The sequence below is a fragment of the Vicia villosa genome, linkage group LG1 (genome assembly GCF_029867415.1).
Source record: "Vicia villosa cultivar HV-30 ecotype Madison, WI linkage group LG1, Vvil1.0, whole genome shotgun sequence".
Classification (NCBI taxonomy): Eukaryota; Viridiplantae; Streptophyta; class Magnoliopsida; order Fabales; family Fabaceae; genus Vicia; species Vicia villosa.
This window is the reverse complement of record NC_081180.1, coordinates 52,296,385-52,313,672: the sequence shown is the minus strand read 5'-3', so window position 1 is coordinate 52,313,672 and position 17,288 is coordinate 52,296,385. Positions and strand designations below refer to the sequence as shown.

The 17,288-nt window shown below is 34.5% G+C and overlaps 3 protein-coding genes across 6 annotated transcripts in view; all 3 read left to right on the top strand.

The window, feature by feature from the left end:
• Positions 1-941: 941 nt before the first annotated feature.
• Positions 942-6,157, top strand: LOC131637817 (protein arginine N-methyltransferase 1.6). Of its 2 annotated transcripts, none has more exons than XM_058908400.1 (14): positions 942-1,271; positions 1,347-1,554; positions 2,164-2,289; positions 2,375-2,545; positions 2,626-2,744; positions 2,823-2,902; positions 3,109-3,380; positions 3,530-3,760; positions 4,201-4,274; positions 4,402-4,495; positions 4,622-4,771; positions 4,871-4,945; positions 5,399-5,495; positions 5,772-6,157. In XM_058908400.1, the coding sequence occupies exons 1-14, from the start codon at positions 1,042-1,044 to the stop codon at positions 5,927-5,929; spliced, it is 2,085 nt and encodes a 694-aa protein (XP_058764383.1). In that variant the 5' UTR covers positions 942-1,041; the 3' UTR covers positions 5,930-6,157. The 2 variants fall into 2 exon arrangements, with proteins under 2 accessions (XP_058764383.1, XP_058764381.1); XM_058908398.1 differs by having other exon boundaries at positions 3,524-3,760; positions 5,772-6,156.
• A 1,472-nt stretch (positions 6,158-7,629) lies between these two features.
• LOC131637806 (uncharacterized) lies at positions 7,630-10,458 on the top strand. Its single transcript, XM_058908389.1, has 3 exons — positions 7,630-7,768; positions 8,040-9,576; positions 9,655-10,458. Exons 2-3 carry the CDS (start codon positions 8,042-8,044, stop codon positions 10,262-10,264), a joined length of 2,145 nt encoding a protein of 714 aa, XP_058764372.1. The 5' UTR covers positions 7,630-7,768; positions 8,040-8,041; the 3' UTR covers positions 10,265-10,458.
• Positions 10,459-11,083: 625 nt separating this feature from the next.
• The window catches only part of LOC131637832 (uncharacterized), an 8,212-nt gene continuing 2,007 nt past the window's right edge, over positions 11,084-17,288 (top strand). The window contains exons 1-3 of one of the 3 annotated variants that reach the window (XM_058908406.1): positions 11,084-11,229; positions 13,212-13,275; positions 13,841-14,559. In XM_058908406.1, the coding sequence (XP_058764389.1) occupies positions 13,845-14,558 (714 nt within the window). In that variant the 5' untranslated portion in view covers positions 11,084-11,229; positions 13,212-13,275; positions 13,841-13,844 and the 3' untranslated portion in view covers position 14,559. Of the gene's footprint in view, positions 13,276-13,840; positions 14,560-16,804; positions 16,951-17,288 lie in introns of those variants that run through there. The other 2 variants (XM_058908412.1, XR_009294502.1) reach the window with 2 other exon arrangements.

Sequence of the window (17,288 nt, the reverse complement as noted above, 5' to 3'; positions counted from 1 at the left end):
TCTTCCGACGAGAGTAAGGTTGCGACAATATTATGTCTCTTGCTCAACTAATTGTCCATTTTGTGAGCATTCTTTGGAGGATTCGTGGCATGTGTTCTCTGGCTGCAATGTTACAAATCGGTGTTGGCAAATCACAGGTTTGTCCCATATTATTGATCATCGTATACAAACTTTTCATGATGTGAAATCCTTAGTTCTTGATATTTGTAGTAAGGAGGATAGATTGATTGCGGGTAGAGTTGCGGTTATGATTGATATTATGTGGAGAAATCGGAACAACATGATTTGGAATAATGAAAGTGAAGATTACTCTGAACTTGGTTTGAATGCTTTTTGTAGTTGGAATGAGTGGTTTATGGCACAACGTCAGGGTACTAGCGAGGATAATAGGCAAACAAATCTGAGGTGGAATCCGCCGGTGGAAGGTAGATTTAAATGTAATGTGGATGCAGGTTTTAACATCATCAGGGGTACCACTAATAGGGGTTGGTGCATGAGAGATCATTCGAGGAGTTTTATATCTGCAGGTGCAGCTTGGGATTTTGGCAAATATCCGGTTCTTGAAGCGGAAGCTTTGGCTCTTATAGAGGCTATTCAAAATGCCATTGAGATGCAGCTGCAAAATGTCATATTTGAAAGCGATTCTCAAAGAACGGTTCACGCTATCTATAGTACCAACATTGGTATCTCGAAATTTAGTTGTATAATTTCTTGTATTCATAAGTTGTTGTTTAATTTCCCTAACTTTGAGGTGAAGTTTGTAAAACGCCAAACGAATGCGGTCATGCTATAGCAAAGGCAGTCGATTCCTGAACTCGGCGTAGTTTATTCCATATAGTACCTCCTTGTATTGAACATTTTCTTATTAATGATATGAATGAATTTCTTTTTGTCAAAAAAAAAAAAAAATTATAATTCAGTTTTCACAATTTAGGGTTTAGGACACTTTTTTTGTTTCCATAAACCCTAATCCCCATTCACTTCCTTTACCAAACTCAAACTCGAACTCGTTTTCCTTCTTAACTATTCGCTATTACAACCATGAGTTCAGGGTCCTCGCAGCGCATGTTCCAGCTCAAGCTCGACCCTTTAACCGGTAACTATGAATGGGTCATCATCGAGGAAGAAGACGGTGACGAACCAACCTTCCACCAACCTCTTCTCGCCACCACGTCGTATTTGGACATGCTCAACGATTCCACCAGAAACACTGCATTTCGCCAAGCCATTGAAAAAACCATCACCAAACCCTGTCATGTTCTCGATATTGGGTACTCTCATTGTCTCAAAATTTGATTTTTATCTCTTCAGTTTTCTTATAATGTGCTATCTTTAACTATGCGCAGTGCTGGAACTGGGTTGCTTTCGATGATGGCTTCGCGAGCTATGGGTGGGAAAGGAACGGTAACAGCTTGCGAGTCCTATCTTCCTATGGTGAAGTTGATGAAGAAGGTTATGCGCCTTAATGGGATAGAAGGGAGAATCAAAGTTATCAACAAGCGTTCTGATGAACTCACTGTTGGTCTTGATATATCTTCACGCGCTGATGTTCTTGTGAGACTCATTGCACTCATTCAACTTGTGTTTTAGCACTAGCAGTAGCACTTTTTCAATGCTCACTTATTGATTGTTAAGTCCTGTTTAGAAAAAAACAACTCAACTAAGCGATTATAGCATAAGCAGTAAGCACTCATAATATAAGTGTTGTATAACTATTTTAATAACAAAAGACAACAATAAGCTCAATTTTTTTTCCATGGAGGACTTATGAAAATGAGCTGAAATCAACTTGAGAACATGTCATAAGTTGTTTCAGTAAGCCCTCTCAAAATGTCTCAGCGTCTAACAAGTGCTTATGCTAGTAGATGTGTTCATATAATAAGCCAATCCAATCGGACCCTAAATATACTAGCAAAGATCGTTAGTAAGATTGCATGGATTTGAGGGTAAAATGAAAGTAGCAGAAGTGTTAAGTTCCATCTCGTGGCATGTTTGGAAGACTTTTTTATTTTATTTTAAATAGGTAGATATATAGATTGATGAATTTCTGATTACGAGAGGTCGAGAGCCTAAGTTAGGCTAATTTCTGCCATCTCATAAGATGTTGCTCTTTGCAACAGTGCCTACATTGTTCACTTAGGAAACTAAATATCATTATTGCAGGTGAGCGAGATATTAGATTCAGAATTATTGGGTGAGGGGCTTATACCAACCCTACAACATGCACATGACAATTTGTTGGTGGAAAACCCTCTGACTGTACCTTATCGAGCAACTACATATGGACAGGTTAACATGAAGATCCTTTTCACTGTATTATTCCTCTTTTGAGTTTCTCAGAAGTTTCTACCTCTGACCTCAATAACCTTTTCAGCTAGTTGAAAGCACGTATTTATGGCGATTGCATGATTTGAATAGCAATGAAGCTAGTTCGTATGATGGCGTTCAACTTGCTCTTCCTGGACTTGAAAGTGTTTTAAGTGTAAAAGTAAAACGTCAGCAATATGCCATGCATTGTGATTCAATAGGAGAAGAACTGAAACCGGTGTGTTTGAAAATAATTCTGTAACTCACTTCATTAAAGTTTTATAAGTAGCTTTCCTATTTAAATTAAGATTCATCCAGCTTTCAGAACCCTTCAAAATTTTTGAATTTGATTTTTGGAAACGGCCAGAGAGTTATGGAAAAACCGAGCTGCGCGTAAAGGCAACTGATGATGGCAAAGTTCATGCTGTTGTCTCTTGGTAATCATATATGCGTTTTAATACTACTTTCAGAGCATTTATTTCCTTTCAGTTTACAGCAATTCTTATCTCCTTCAGGTGGGAACTTCAACTTGATCGGGAAGGGACGATTTATTATTCTACTGCTCCTGGGTGGATAAGATCAACTACAGCTACAAGTGAGATTTTGTTTAATATAATTTGTTGGTTAGGTTAGGTTATGATGACTTGACTGTAGAGCTAATATATTCCATTATTATGATTGTCTTGTTACATGAATATGAATTATATCTAAGTATATCACAGCATGTTTTATTTATAATTATAGTTAAATTTTTCGAACCCTCATTGCTGATACTGCATTTCAATTTTCCTGATTCTCCAGGTCCTGTTGATTGGTGTGACCACTGGAAGCAGTGTGTTTGGTTTGTTCCGGGAAGCGGTATATCAGTATTCAGAGGAGAAGAAGTTCATTTACATGCTACTCATGATGATACCAGTATCTCATATGATTTAGATACCCTAGTGTCAAGATCTGAGGTTTTGCAGCATGGATTAACGCCTGGAGATTTTCAGCTTGTAATTCCGCCAGAAAGAGCTGCAATCTATGGAGACAAAGGATGGAGGCTTTCAATGTTGAAAGCAGTAGAGAATGTGGTAAGCTGTTCACCCCTCCCCTTCATGACATAGGGTATGATCTTTCACCTGTAAAAGGAATAAATTGTAAACAAAACACCTTTTTTGCTCTTCCTCTTATTCAACGTATTCTATTTGATTACAATAACTGTCAATTTTTACAGTTGCAGGGAAGAAGTCGCTCATTATGCCTGGTAGCAGATGACAGTGTGTATTTACCTCTTCTCGTGGCAAAGCTTTCAGAAGCACCACATGTAATATCATCTTTTCCGGGGCTTAAGGAAAGGGGACTCCAATATTTGCAAGCTGCTGCCCGTGCAAATAACCTGTCACCTAATTGCATAAAAGCTGTTGAAAAAGGGTTTAAAAAGTTAGCCATGCATGATACAAACCAGAAAAAGGTTGAACTTACCTGATTCCACTTGCTTGGCATGGATTTAATTTGTAGATACATGCATTTTAATTTCAAATGCTCTTAGAAATGTATCATAGATAACTTCATTCATGCCTATGAAGCATACATGAAATATTAAATGACTTTTCCCCATGAATAAAGAGGCTTTGAAATTATAGAGTTGAAATGAACTGATTAATCTCGCAAACCGAGTGTTACTTTAATATGTTTTTTATGATAATAAAATTTTTCTTTTCTAATGCTTTATCTAGCTATTGTACACTACTTTGATTGTGTTTTTTAAAGAGGCTTTGAAATTATAGAGTTGAAATGTTTCTTACTATTGTATGTCTACAACAATTCCTTTTCACTAAATTTTCAGGCTATTTTTCCCTCTTTGAATTGCTATGATTTCTGAATATCTATGTTTATATGTTTGATCTGTAGGTTGACCTGTTAATAGCAGAACCTTTCTATTTCGGACAAGATGGCATGCTACCGTGGCAGAACCTGCGGTTTTGGTATATTTCATTAGCTACTGTTATAATCATTAACTTGATTTGCTAGATCATATATGCCATGCTTCAATAAGTCTAAAGTATTCATAGTTTGTTTTATTTTGTTACTTACCTTTACTCATTTTTTTAGGAAGGATCGTACAACACTCGATTATATCCTCTCCGAAGATGCTATGATAGTTCCCAATAAGGGAATTTTGAGGGCTTGTGCCATCTATCTTCCTGTAAGTTAAAATATCCATAAAACTGTGGATTGAGAATAAATTTTGAGAAAGCATTTACTTTTGTCTGTACTATGGATTAAGAGAACATTACTGTACATGCGAATTGATGGGACAAACAATTTGCAGGATCTTTGGAAAAGTCGTTGCTGCTTGAGTAAGATAGAAGGTTTTGACCATTCTGTGGTAAATGCTACACTAGGAGCGTGCGGTCAGCTACCTGAATTGGAAGAGGGTCCTTGTCTACCTTTTTTCCTTTGGCAGTGTGGAGAATTTGATGTAATTATTCTACTTAGAAATTCATGTGTTCGTAATAAGCTAACAAATAGTGCGCTACTATCAATGCAATCTTATCGTGTAATGTCTATAATGTTTCAGGTGCTTAGTGAAACATTTGATGTGATGGAGTTTGATTTCACAAAACGAATAGGCCAATGTCAAGGAAAATCCCAGGTAAGCTTTGAATGCATTTGCATGTTTAGCAGGTTTGGCACCTAGCGTCGTAATCGTAAAGGACTATGGTATCAAATGTCTATTTGCTCCACAGGTTGTTTCTGTTGCAGCCTATTAACTAAATTAATTTTTTAACTTGCTATCTGAGGGCAGCATCTCAATAAAAAACTTGACCTAACTATTAGACAATTATAAACAGAAGGGATCTGTTAGAATAGTTAATTAGGATTTATGAGTTAGGAACAGTTAGAGAAATTAGGTAGTTATAAGGGATATCAGTTGGATAAATAAGTATAATAAGAAGTTGTATTTCATCTAACAGAAGTGTTCATACCTTTATACCATACAGAACAGTAACTTGAAAATGCATTTCCTTCCTAAAATGCCATATCACTGGATTTTCAATTTTTTGTTGTAATAAATGTGCAACGCTCAATGTTACAAATGTTGCAGGTTAAATTCACTAAGACTGGAGTATGTCATGGGTTTGTGTTGTGGATTGACTGGGTGATGGATTCGCAGAGTTCTGTTGTCATATCAACCGGTCCAGGTCACTCTCGGTTCCCTTTATAACTTTAAGGTGTATTGTATTGTATAGACACATAAAAGCCAGACACCTTATCTGACATTGTCTAAAATACAACTCGGATATGTGTGTTGAAACCAAAGTGAGAGAGAATAATGTAAAAAATCGGAAACCTTATACATACGGTGTTGATGTCAGATCGTGTTTGTGAAGCATTTATGTAGTTTTACCGGCTGATTCAAACATGCAGTGGTGCAATATAATGAGCCATTGCTTATTGTTTCCATTTTATGATTGCAGATAAAAGATATTGGAAACAGGGAATAAAGCTTCTTGCAACACCTAGAACTGTAGGACCCCAAGGATTGACAAATCCCCAAGCATGTTGTTCTGCAGCTCTTGAAGCATTTTTTGATCCATCCAATGGGGAACTCCAAATTATACATGATTTCTTATGATACTTTTATATAGAAAAATGTCCATCTAGCATCCAAACTACAATATGTATGATTTCATTTTGAAGATGCCTAAATTATTATTTAAGTGTAGAATTGATTATGATATATTTGGATATTTTTAGCAGAATTGATTTTACTTGTATAAATTCTAATTGTAAGTCAGAATTTGGAGCTTTTACTTTTATTTATTTATATGTAATGGAGTTTTTGCTTTTATAATTGTTTTTGTAATTTTAAGTCAGAATTTTACTTTTACATACATATAACAAGATTAATTATTTTGGTCGAATAATCAATTTGTTTGAATAATTAATAAACTGGTACAAGTTGTTAATTATATTTTGGAAATTATGTTTATGTTGATATTTATAAATTAATAATTATTTTTAACCAAGTTCGTCTCAGTCAAACACCCGAAGCTAATGGCCAAGCCGAATCCATCAACAAAGTTATTTCCTCCTGGATCAAGAAAAATCTTGATGAAGAAAAATGGTTCAACTCCAATGCTGCCATATCTATTATATCTATTATAAATATTATAAAGTAATATAGTATCAAAAGTACTTATTTATCCTATAAATTTTGTTTAACACCCATAATTTATATCCCTAAACTAATTTTATTATTTTTTCCACTTTTATAATAGATATATAATTATTACGTTAAATATATATTCCAAAATAAAACTTATTATTTTCATTTATTATTATTTTTTTTTTCACTTTTATAATAGATACCTAATTATTAGGTTTATTATTATTTTTTTCCACTTTTATAATAGATACCTAATTATTAGGTTAATTGGATATTCCAAAACAAAGCCGTCATATTTCTCTTTGTTTTAAAATAAACCTTAATTAAAGCATTCAAATCAATTTATACTGCGTAAAAACTCTTTGCGTTTACAACATTCTAAATAAATAAGGCTCAACAGTCTACAACTTTTCAATCCCTAAAATCAGAAAATTTCAAAATACATTTGCTCTCAAAGAATATCACCGGTATCTAAAAGATTACAATTCTCACATCTCTTTCCTGATTATAATATATTCGTTTTCATTGTTGTTTGATTTTTATCTTTTATGGAAAATGGTTTTCATGTATTCAGAATAATCGTGGTTTTCAATTTTGATTTTTATCTTTTAATAATAATACCTAAAATTATTTGTGTTTTATGTTTGTTAACGATTTAATATTCAAATTCAGGTAGAAAAATGAGTCGAAAGATTGACTCTATCAAGGACATTAACGACACAAAGGAAATTTGGAGATTGACAGTTCGAATCGTTGATACATGGAGTATTTTTAACAGTAGAGGAATTGAGCATATGGAGATGGTTCTAACCTGTAAAGCCCCGATACTCCAAAAATCGCGAAGAATCGTATCCGATACGTATCTGATACCGATACGTCCCGATACGTCCCGATACGCGTATCAGAGAAGTATCGGGTAATTAACTTATTTTTCAAAACATTTAAATTACCGATACGTATCCGATACGGCTAACTTATACATCCGATACGGCTAAACTAACTGATACTTCATTCGATACGTGGAGAATATTTTTTATTATTATTTTAGCTTTTACTTAACCTACTTCATTTTATAAGAAGAATAATAATAAAATAAACAATAAAAAATAAATATAATAATATAAATACATAAATAAGTGGTGGAAGTGCACCACTCTCTCATTAAAAAAAAAAACAAGGAATTGGTCCATCTCCTCCCGTCAGCGGCGATTCTCCTCCCGTCAGCGGCGATTCTCCTCCCGTCCTTCTAACCTGCCGATTGCTCCATCTCAACATCAACAACAAAACCTCCATCAACATCTTCAGGTTCTCTACTCTGATTCTCTTCTTTCTACTGCTCTAGTTTCAATTTACTTCTATTCTCTCTAATGTTTTGTTCTTCTCCTTTGAATATCTTCTTTTCTCTTTAATCTTCTCTTTTGTTTCACAAAAAATGTTTACTTTCTTCTTAATAAGATTGTTTGTATTAATGATTGTCTTTAACATATGTAGACAATAAACCCTAGATTTATTTTTTCTTTTTATTTATAATACCAACCTCTTGTTAATGTTTTATTATTGTTTGTTTTGTTAATAGTTATGTCTCCAATAGAAGAGAGTGCTACTAGTTCGTTTGCTTCAAAAGAACCCCAAGATGATAGTAAACCACTATGGAGATTTGTCACTGTGGTGCAGAATAATGATTCTGCAGGTGGAAACAAGCTTTGGAGGTGCAACTTTTGTCAAAAAGAGGTGAGGAGTTCATACTCTAGAGTGAGATTTCACTTATTGAAAATTGCTGGTGAAGGAGTTCAGGTATGTCCTAAGGTTACTGATATATTGTTGACTGATTTGAATAGAATATGTGGAGAGGCTGAGAATAGATTAAAGCCAAAACATGTTCCATTGCCTTCCTCTAAACCATCTCAAATCCCACCAGTAGTGCCACAAAAGAGAAGAAAGAGTAGTATAGAAAATGCCTTTAATGTTGATGATAGGAATCAGCTTAGAGAAACTATAGCAAGGATGTTTTATTCTGGTGGCTTATCTTTCCATCTTGCTAGAAATCCTTACTATGTTAGTTCTTATTCTTTTGCTGCTAATCACAACCTCAGTGGCTTCCTTCCTCCTAGTTATAATGCCCTAAGAACCACTCTTTTGAAGCAAGAGAGAGCTAATATTGAAAGGTTGCTTCAACCTATAAAATCTCTGTGGGCATTGAAGGGAGTTACATTGGTTTCTGATGGCTGGACTGATGTGCAAAGGAGACCTTTGATAAATTTCATTGGCATTTGTGAAGGAGGACCTATATTTTTAAAAGCTGTAGATGGCTCCAATGAATATAAAGACAAACATTATATGGCCAGCATATTTATAGATGTTATCAAGGAGGTAGGGCCACAAAATGTTGTGCAAATCATAACTGATAATGCTCCTGTTTGCAAGGCTGCAGGAATGTTAATTGAAGCTGAATTCAATCATATATTTTGGACACCTTGTGTGGTTCATACATTGAATTTAGCTTTGAAAAATATTTGTGCAGCTAAGAACATTGTTGGAAATGAAAATGTTTATAATGAATGCAATTGGATCACTGAAGTGGTTGATGATGTATCTTTTATCAAGACTTTCATTATGACTCACTCTATGGCATTGGCTATTTTTAATGAATTTTCTACTTTGAAATTGCTTTCTATTGGTGAGACGCGTTTTGCGTCAATGATAGTGATGCTAAAAAGAATCAAGCTGCTCAAAACCGCTTTGCAAAGGATGGTTATTAGTGATCAGTGGAGTACTTACAAGGAAGATAATCAACCAAGAGCTGCACATGTGAAGGACCTTCTTTTAAATGATGTATGGTGGGACAAAATAGATTACATCCTTTCTTTCACAAATCCCATATATGACATGCTTCGAATATGTGACACTGATGCTTCTACCCTTCATAAAGTATATGAAATGTGGGATTCTATGATTGAAAATGTAAGGGCAATTATTTATAGGCATGAGGGAATAGAAACAACGGAAACGTCCAATGTTTGCCCTTTTTATGATGTTGTTTATACCATACTCAATTCTAGATGGGGTAAGAGTTGCACTCCACTTCATTGTTTGGCACATTCAATGAATCCAAGGTAATTCTTGTTACTTGTTGTCTTTGAATGAAATGTTTATACTTTGAATATTAATGGATTTTTTTTAATAAATAATAGGTATTATAGTGATGTGTGGCTTAGGGAAGCTCCAAATAGGATTCCTCCTCATCAAGATTCAGAAGTTTCTAATGAGAGGAACAAGTGTTTGAAAAGATATTTTCCATCATCTGTTGAGAGAAATAAGGTGTATGAAGAATACGGCCGATTTTCATCTTGTAGTGGTCCTTTTGCTTCTTTTGACTCTATTGAAGGTAGGTATATATTAGATGCAAAAACTTGGTGGGTGACGCATGGATCTTCCACACCTTGTCTCCAAAAAATTGCTTTAAAGCTTCTTGTGCAGCCTTGTTCTTCATCATGTTCTGAGAGAAATTGGAGTACTTACTCTTTTATTCATTCTTTGAAAAGAAATAAAATGGATCCAAAAAGGGCTGAAGATTTAGTTTATGTGCATACTAATCTTCGACTCTTGTCAAGGAACGAAGAAGGGTATAAGAAAGGAGAGACAAAGTTGTGGGACATTAGTGGAGATGCGCATGACCCGCTTGATGGTGTTGGAATTGAATTAGCTGAGTTATCTTTAGATGAACCGGAGTTGGAGGCTACAATGTTCTTTGATGATGGAAACGGAGGAGAGGAGACTGATACAATCCGTGTTTCTTCTTAAGTAGTGATTGTTGGACTATGATGTTCTTTATGAATAGCTAAACTATGTCCTTTTTGGGTAGTGCTGATGATGATTTTTTTGGATAGTACTAATGATGTCCTTTTATAACAGTACTTAACTTAAGATATGTAAATGTCACTTGTTTGCTCATTTTGAGTAATTTGAATGGTAATTAATCATCAATTTTAGAAATATTTATATACTGTGCATTTATATATTTAATTTTAAATTTAATATTTTAAACGTATCCCAGCCGTATCGTATCGGGAATTTTACAAATTTTTCCGTATCGTCGTATCGGTATCGTATCGTATCGGTATCGTGTCGGGTATCGGGGCTTCATAGGTTCTAACGGATGCATCAATAATATGAGTGTAGAATGTTTTGCAAAATACTTATTTTCACTATTCACAACAGTGATAATATTATTAACTGCACTTTGTAACAGCCCGAATTTTATTATTTGGCTAATTAAATTAAATAAGGATTTATTTACTTAATTTGGACGAAGTTTGATAATTAATTGGATCGTCGGTGTTATTGAGAAACGTGTTCAAATTATTAAGTGAAGTTAGAATTTATTCGATTGATCGAAGAATTAATAAAGTGGAGCATGTAGAGAAATAATATTAGAAATAATATTATTATTGGATTTTACTTATTTGAGATAAAGTCGGATTTAATTGGATTAATTGGAAAATAATATTAAGGGTAATAATATTGTTTGTTAGAGCATAATTATTTATTTGACTACTCTATTTTATGATTGGGCCTATTTATTGGAGTGATAAGCAATTAGGGGGTGTTATTATTATTTTTTTAAAGCCCAATATAATAAATAAAGATAGTAAGAGAGGAAATGAGGAGTAGGAGAATCATTAGTTCATTTTGCTGGTTTTTGAAGAAATAGAAGTGGAGGAGAGGAACAAGAAGAGGAACTAGGGTTTTGGAGGAGAAATCAAGAGGTAAGGGGGAGAATCCCTAATCATTGTGGGCTAGTATAATGGGGTATTTGGTAGTTTAACATATTTACAATTGTTCATGGATGAATCTTATAAAATAGGTATTTTAATTTCTGTTAGTATGTTGAAAATCCGTAGAAGAATTAGAAATTGAAAACCAAGTAATGCTGAAGCTAATACCTCTGTATGTCATCCCATGGAAATGATGACGACGGTATGGCAAAGCGAGATTTGCCGCCACGATATGCTATGCCTTGTCTTAATTTTCTTTCGTTTCATTTACTTAAGTGTGTGGCTGTTAGTTTCATTTAATTATTTATGTGGTTGCTAGTGGTTGCTTGGGAAAATTCTAAATGAGCAAATACCATAATTAATTGTTGGAAAATACTATGGCTCTTTGGCTATAAAAAAAAAGGCTATAATCCCTTGGTGCATACAAATGAAACGTGTTCTTCCCTGTTTCTTTCATTATCTTTTTTTTATTTTATTTCTTACTTGGCTAATGATGCTAGCCTACTAAAGTTCACATGTGAATATCTACCAAGTTTTATCAGTAGTAGCAATTGGTAGTAGCATAATTAGTGATTTGAAAAGGGAATTCATTGCTAGTTAATTATTAAAGAAACAAAGGTGAGACATAGTAAATGCTATAGGATAAAGAAATGCCATGGTGATGCATCATTGGTCAACTAAAAAACGTGATATGATGATGATGGATGACCGCGGCTACTGTTGATTACTTTTGGTCAATTGAGAGACATAAACACACCACTTGTTTTGAATAAACACCACTTGTAAAAATTCTGTTACGGTAGCGATAATCTACAATGCGTAGTTACTATGACCACTAGCTGTAGTTCCTTGGACAATTAAGTGGCACAATGAACATGTGAATTCTTGCATAGGTTGAAAGATTGCATACTGTAGCGCCTTCACACTTTATTAATTTCACATTAATAGCCACATATGATAATATAGTTAGATTAATTAGTAATTAGGTATGTTTGAATGGAATTGACTTTCTATGAAAGATAATAGGTTCCTAATAAAAATAGTAGTTGGACTGTATTTTTATTTATGGTACTATAATTGAAATTTAGAAATAGCTAGATGATAAAAATTTTAATGTCTTGTTGGTTTAATATGAAAGTGAGTAAACCATATGAAATTGACAAATAGGGAGTTAGCATATGATAGTGTTAATTACTAGTGTTGATTGAAATATTGGATTGGAATTGTGTGTTGACTATTATATGTGAATAATGCTTATGTGATGAGAATGTTGTGTACAATATTGTGGATAATTCATTGAGTGAATTATTGTGATATGCTAAATATTAAGATGGTAGAGATGATCTTAATTGCATATGTTGATTTACATTGTACATACATTCATATCATGGATGCCTTGAAACAAAGGTGGTTTGCTTTGAAACATAAGCGAGGCTTAGATTCTAAAGTGAATCGGAGGCGGTAAACTATATGTTTACGTTTGGTGGGCTTTGGTCTTGTCCGGATCGGAAGCGTGGCTTGGATTCTAGATATTGAATCGGAAAGCGGTGAAACTTTGGGTTCACAATTCGGTACCACATGCATAGCATCACATATCTTGCATTGAGTCACATTAAAATTATGCGATAATTGATTACGTGAAGTTGATGTAGTTGTGATATGTGTACGAGTTTGATAATTGAACGAGTGAAGTTTGAATACATATTTGATTAGATGTGTGAATATGCGAGAATTATGATTGTGTACTTAATTGAGAATATAATAGTTAAATTGAAATATTATACTATTTAAGCTTGTTGTATACTCGATAACATGTGAAATATGTGTTGATTACTATTATCTATCCTGTTTTACATAGTATGACCAATTACTTGAATTGTTGATTTAACCATTATATTCTGTTATACTTTCTTCATAATGGTTCGTATTCTCACCCTTCTGTTTTAATGTTGCCCTCGTTTGGCGACATGCAGGTTCTGGAGTTTAGTAGCCGCGTGTAACTTAGCTGGAGGTTCTTCCTTGGTTATTGGAGACTAGGTAGTGAGTCGATGCTCTGGTCATGTAACACTGGGTAGACTAGGTGTATTGAACTCATGTTATATTTGCGTATGTATTATGCTATGACTGGTGAACTTATTTATTAGTTACATGTCTTTTGAGAGGTTTACAAGCCAAACCATTTTGATTATGTTTATGTTGAATTGAGATTTATTAGTCGATGTATGATCATGGTATGGGACATGAATCATTGTAAATCACATGAGTATCATATATTTCCGCTGCAAAGGCATATTCAGGTTAAATTGTGATTTGGTATTGAGTGTTATTAAAATGACCAGGAGTATTGTGCTGTATAGATAAATGCTGTCAGTTTTTTTTAAGGTTTTTAGTTCTTCTAAAAGCATCAATGTGACGCCCTTTTGAATTATATGCATGTTATTCTCTGATTATTTATTAAATATTTTGGGGTATAGAAAGGGGTGTTACATTAGTGGTATCAGAGCATGGTCGACCAGTTGGTCAAGGTTATTAATGTCTTTTATCCTGTTGTATTTGATTCGTGTAGCTGACACGATCAATACTATTTTGTCTCGTTGTTTAGGAAGATGGCTACGGGAAGGAATGTTGACATTAATGTTTTGGCAATGATGAGGTGGACTGGTGCGATTGGACAAGCGCCGCAAGAAAATGTCGGTTATGGAGGAAAGGATGAGTTCCGTGCTTTTGGAGACTTTCAAAGGTGCAACCCGCCGATCTTTGAAGGAGGGTATGGACCGGACAAAGCGCACGCATGGATGAGAGAAATTGAGAAGATCTTTCAAGTCGTGAGTTGTACTGATGTACAGAAGGTACAGTTTGGTACTCACATCCTGACAAAAGAAGCTGACATTTGGTGGAGTAATACTGTGTGGAGATTTGCAATAGAAGGTATTGAAGTTACTTGGACTCTTTTTCGTGATGCATTTTTGGGAAACTATTTTCCAGAAGATGTGCGTGGAAAGAAAGAAGTGAGGTTTCTACAATTGAAACGAGGAGGAGAACAGTTCCGTGAGAAATTGTATGATGACATGAGGGAACAATCTGGTCTTGAAGAGAAGCCAAGTGGGGGAGGAGCTTCTATTCTGATTAAGTGCTACAGGTGTGGCGAGACGGGTCACAAAACTGTTGATTGTGGAGTTGGTTTGAGTAGGACTTGCTACAGTTGTGGTGAGCAAGGACACAATTGTGCCATGTGCGATAAGCCAAAGAAGGATCAAGCGAAAGGAAAAGTGTTTGCGTTGTCTGGTGCTGAGACTACTTCTAAGGATAAGTTAATCTGAGGTACGTGCTTTATTATTGATAATGGTGCAACGCATTATTTCATTTTTTGGATTGTGCTATAAGATTGGATCATGTTTTATCTGTTATGCATGGAAGTGTAGTTATTGATACAACTGCAGTGGCTTTGTTTCTATTTCTTTTACGTGTTTGAGTTATCCTTTGCGCATCTTTGGTAGAGATTTTGGGAATTGATTTAGTTTGTTTTCCGTTAGACCAAATTGATGAGAATTTTGGTATGAACTGTTTGGAGTTGAATCAAGTAATTATAACTTTAAGGGTATTTTGAATCTTGGTGTTTAAGTGATTTCGAGTATAAGTTCTGAAGGAACACTATTATAGTTAGTAACGGTAGTTTATGTTTCATTATGATTGTCGATTGTCTATTGACAAATTGAGGACTTGATCACCCTTAATCTATTGTTGATAGGAGACGATATCGTATTGAACGAGATAGACGTGTCTTACTAACTTGGTAGCGTGTAAAGCGACCAAGGAGAAGTTGAAGAGTCGAATTGAGGAGTTGTTGAGAAGAGGTTCATTTGTCTGAGTGTATAGTTGTAGAGTTACGCTTGTTTGTCGAGTAAGAAGAAGGAAGGTTCTATGAGGTAATGTTTCTTGAGGATATTTGATTCTAAGAGCAACGATGATCATGTTGAACATTTAAGGATTGGATTATCGGTGCTGAAAGAGAAGAAGGTTATGTAAAGCTTTCTGAGTATGAGTTTTGGTTGGAAGGAGTGAATTTTTTTTTGGATATGGGATTTCGAGTTGAGGTGTGTTGATGCAGATATCGATTAGTGGTAGACTATGCTTCGAGGTAACTTAAAGTACATAAGAGAAATTATTCGATGTATGTATTGAAGTTGGTTGCCTTTGTGTTTGTTTTATAATGTAAGAGGCATTGTTTGTGTGGATCAAAGTTTGATGTGTTGAGTGATCACAAGAGTTGAATATAAGGAAAACAAGACGAGTAGAATTTCGAAGGATTTTAATCTTTGGTTTGAATTACCATCCTGGAAAAGTGAAGGTTGTGGCCGATGCATTGAGTAGGAAATAATTTTATAAGTTATATTGAGGATTCAAGAATTAGAAATCGTTGGAACGATTTAGAGGGTTGGGTTTGGTTGTGAAGCGACGTCTTCGTGTGTTAAGTTGGTATGTTGAAGCCTACTTGTGATATTTTGACAAGATTAGAGAAAGTTAGAAATCAGATTTGCAATTGGTTGACAAGATGATATTGAGTGATCAAGGAAAAAGTGATAACTTTTAGATTGTCGAGAATGGTGTCATGAGAGGTTGTGATCAAATTTGTATTCCTAATGGTTTAAATTCGGACAAAGAGAATTTATGGATGAGGAACATCGTAATGAATTGAGTATTAATCATGGTATTAATGATGTATCGAAATTTGAGGAAATGTTTAGTGGTAAAGTGTGAAGAGTGATATACCGGAATTGTGTATTTGAGTTGGATTTGTCAGGAACGATTTCGTTGGCGCAACAGTTATCTATTTCCGAGTGGAAGTGAGATAGTAACTCTTTGGATTTTGTTTCGAGATTGCCGAGGCATCGAGTAATTGTGAAGTGAGTTGGGTCAGCATGGAAAGTTGACGAAATGTGCTTGTTTCATTCCGATGAAGATGAATTCTTCGATGAAGAGACTTGCTAAGTGTGCATCGAAAGGATTGGGTGTTGAATGGTATTTCCTTCGGATGTTGAAATGACATCTTTTGAAGCTTTGTATGGTCGTAAGTGTAGAATGTTTTGTATCGATATGAATCGATAGAGAGAGTGGATGTGGTCTGGGTGTTGAGATGGTTGTGTCGACTGAATTTTCGAGGACGAAAATATTTAAGTGGGGGAGAGTTGTAACAGCCCGAATTTTATTATTTGGCTAATTAAATTAAATAAGGATTTATTTACTTAATTTGGACGAAGTTTGATAATTAATTGGATCGTCGGTGTTATTGAGAAACGTGTTCAAATTATTAAGTGAAGTTAGAATTTATTCGATTGATCGAAGAATTAATAAAGTGGAGCATGTAGAGAAATAATATTAGAAATAATATTATTATTGGATTTTACTTATTTGAGATAAAGTCGGATTTAATTGGATTAATTGGAAAATAATATTAAGGGTAATAATATTGTTTGTTAGAGCATAATTATTTATTTGACTACTCTATTTTATGATTGGGCCTATTTATTGGAGTGATAAGCAATTAGGGGGTGTTATTATTATTTTTTTAAAGCCCAATATAATAAATAAAGATAGTAAGAGAGGAAATGAGGAGTAGGAGAATCATTAGTTCATTTTGCTGGTTTTTGAAGAAATAGAAGTGGAGGAGAGGAACAAGAAGAGGAACTAGGGTTTTGGAGGAGAAATCAAGAGGTAAGGGGGAGAATCCCTAATCATTGTGGGCTAGTATAATGGGGTATTTGGTAGTTTAACATATTTACAATTGTTCATGGATGAATCTTATAAAATAGGTATTTTAATTTCTGTTAGTATGTTGAAAATCCGTAGAAGAATTAGAAATTGAAAACCAAGTAATGCTGAAGCTAATACCTCTGTATGTCATCCCATGGAAATGATGACGACGGTATGGCAAAGCGAGATTTGCCGCCACGATATGCTATGCCTTGTCTTAATTTTCTTTCGTTTCATTTACTTAAGTGTGTGGCTGTTAGTTTCATTTAATTATTTATGTGGTTGCTAGTGGTTGCTTG

Coding starts and splice junctions, on each gene's coding strand:
- LOC131637806 (XM_058908389.1), top strand. CDS start 8,042: ATGTCTCCAATAGAAGAGAGTGCTACTAGTTCGTTTGCTTCAAAAGAA. Junction 9,577..9,654: donor GCACATTCAATGAATCCAAG/GTAATTCTTGTT, acceptor AATAAATAATAG/GTATTATAGTGATGTGTGGC.
- LOC131637817 (XM_058908398.1), top strand. CDS start 1,042: ATGAGTTCAGGGTCCTCGCAGCGCATGTTCCAGCTCAAGCTCGACCCT. Junction 1,555..2,163: donor CTTCACGCGCTGATGTTCTT/GTGAGACTCATT, acceptor TCATTATTGCAG/GTGAGCGAGATATTAGATTC. Junction 4,946..5,398: donor AATGTCAAGGAAAATCCCAG/GTAAGCTTTGAA, acceptor CAAATGTTGCAG/GTTAAATTCACTAAGACTGG.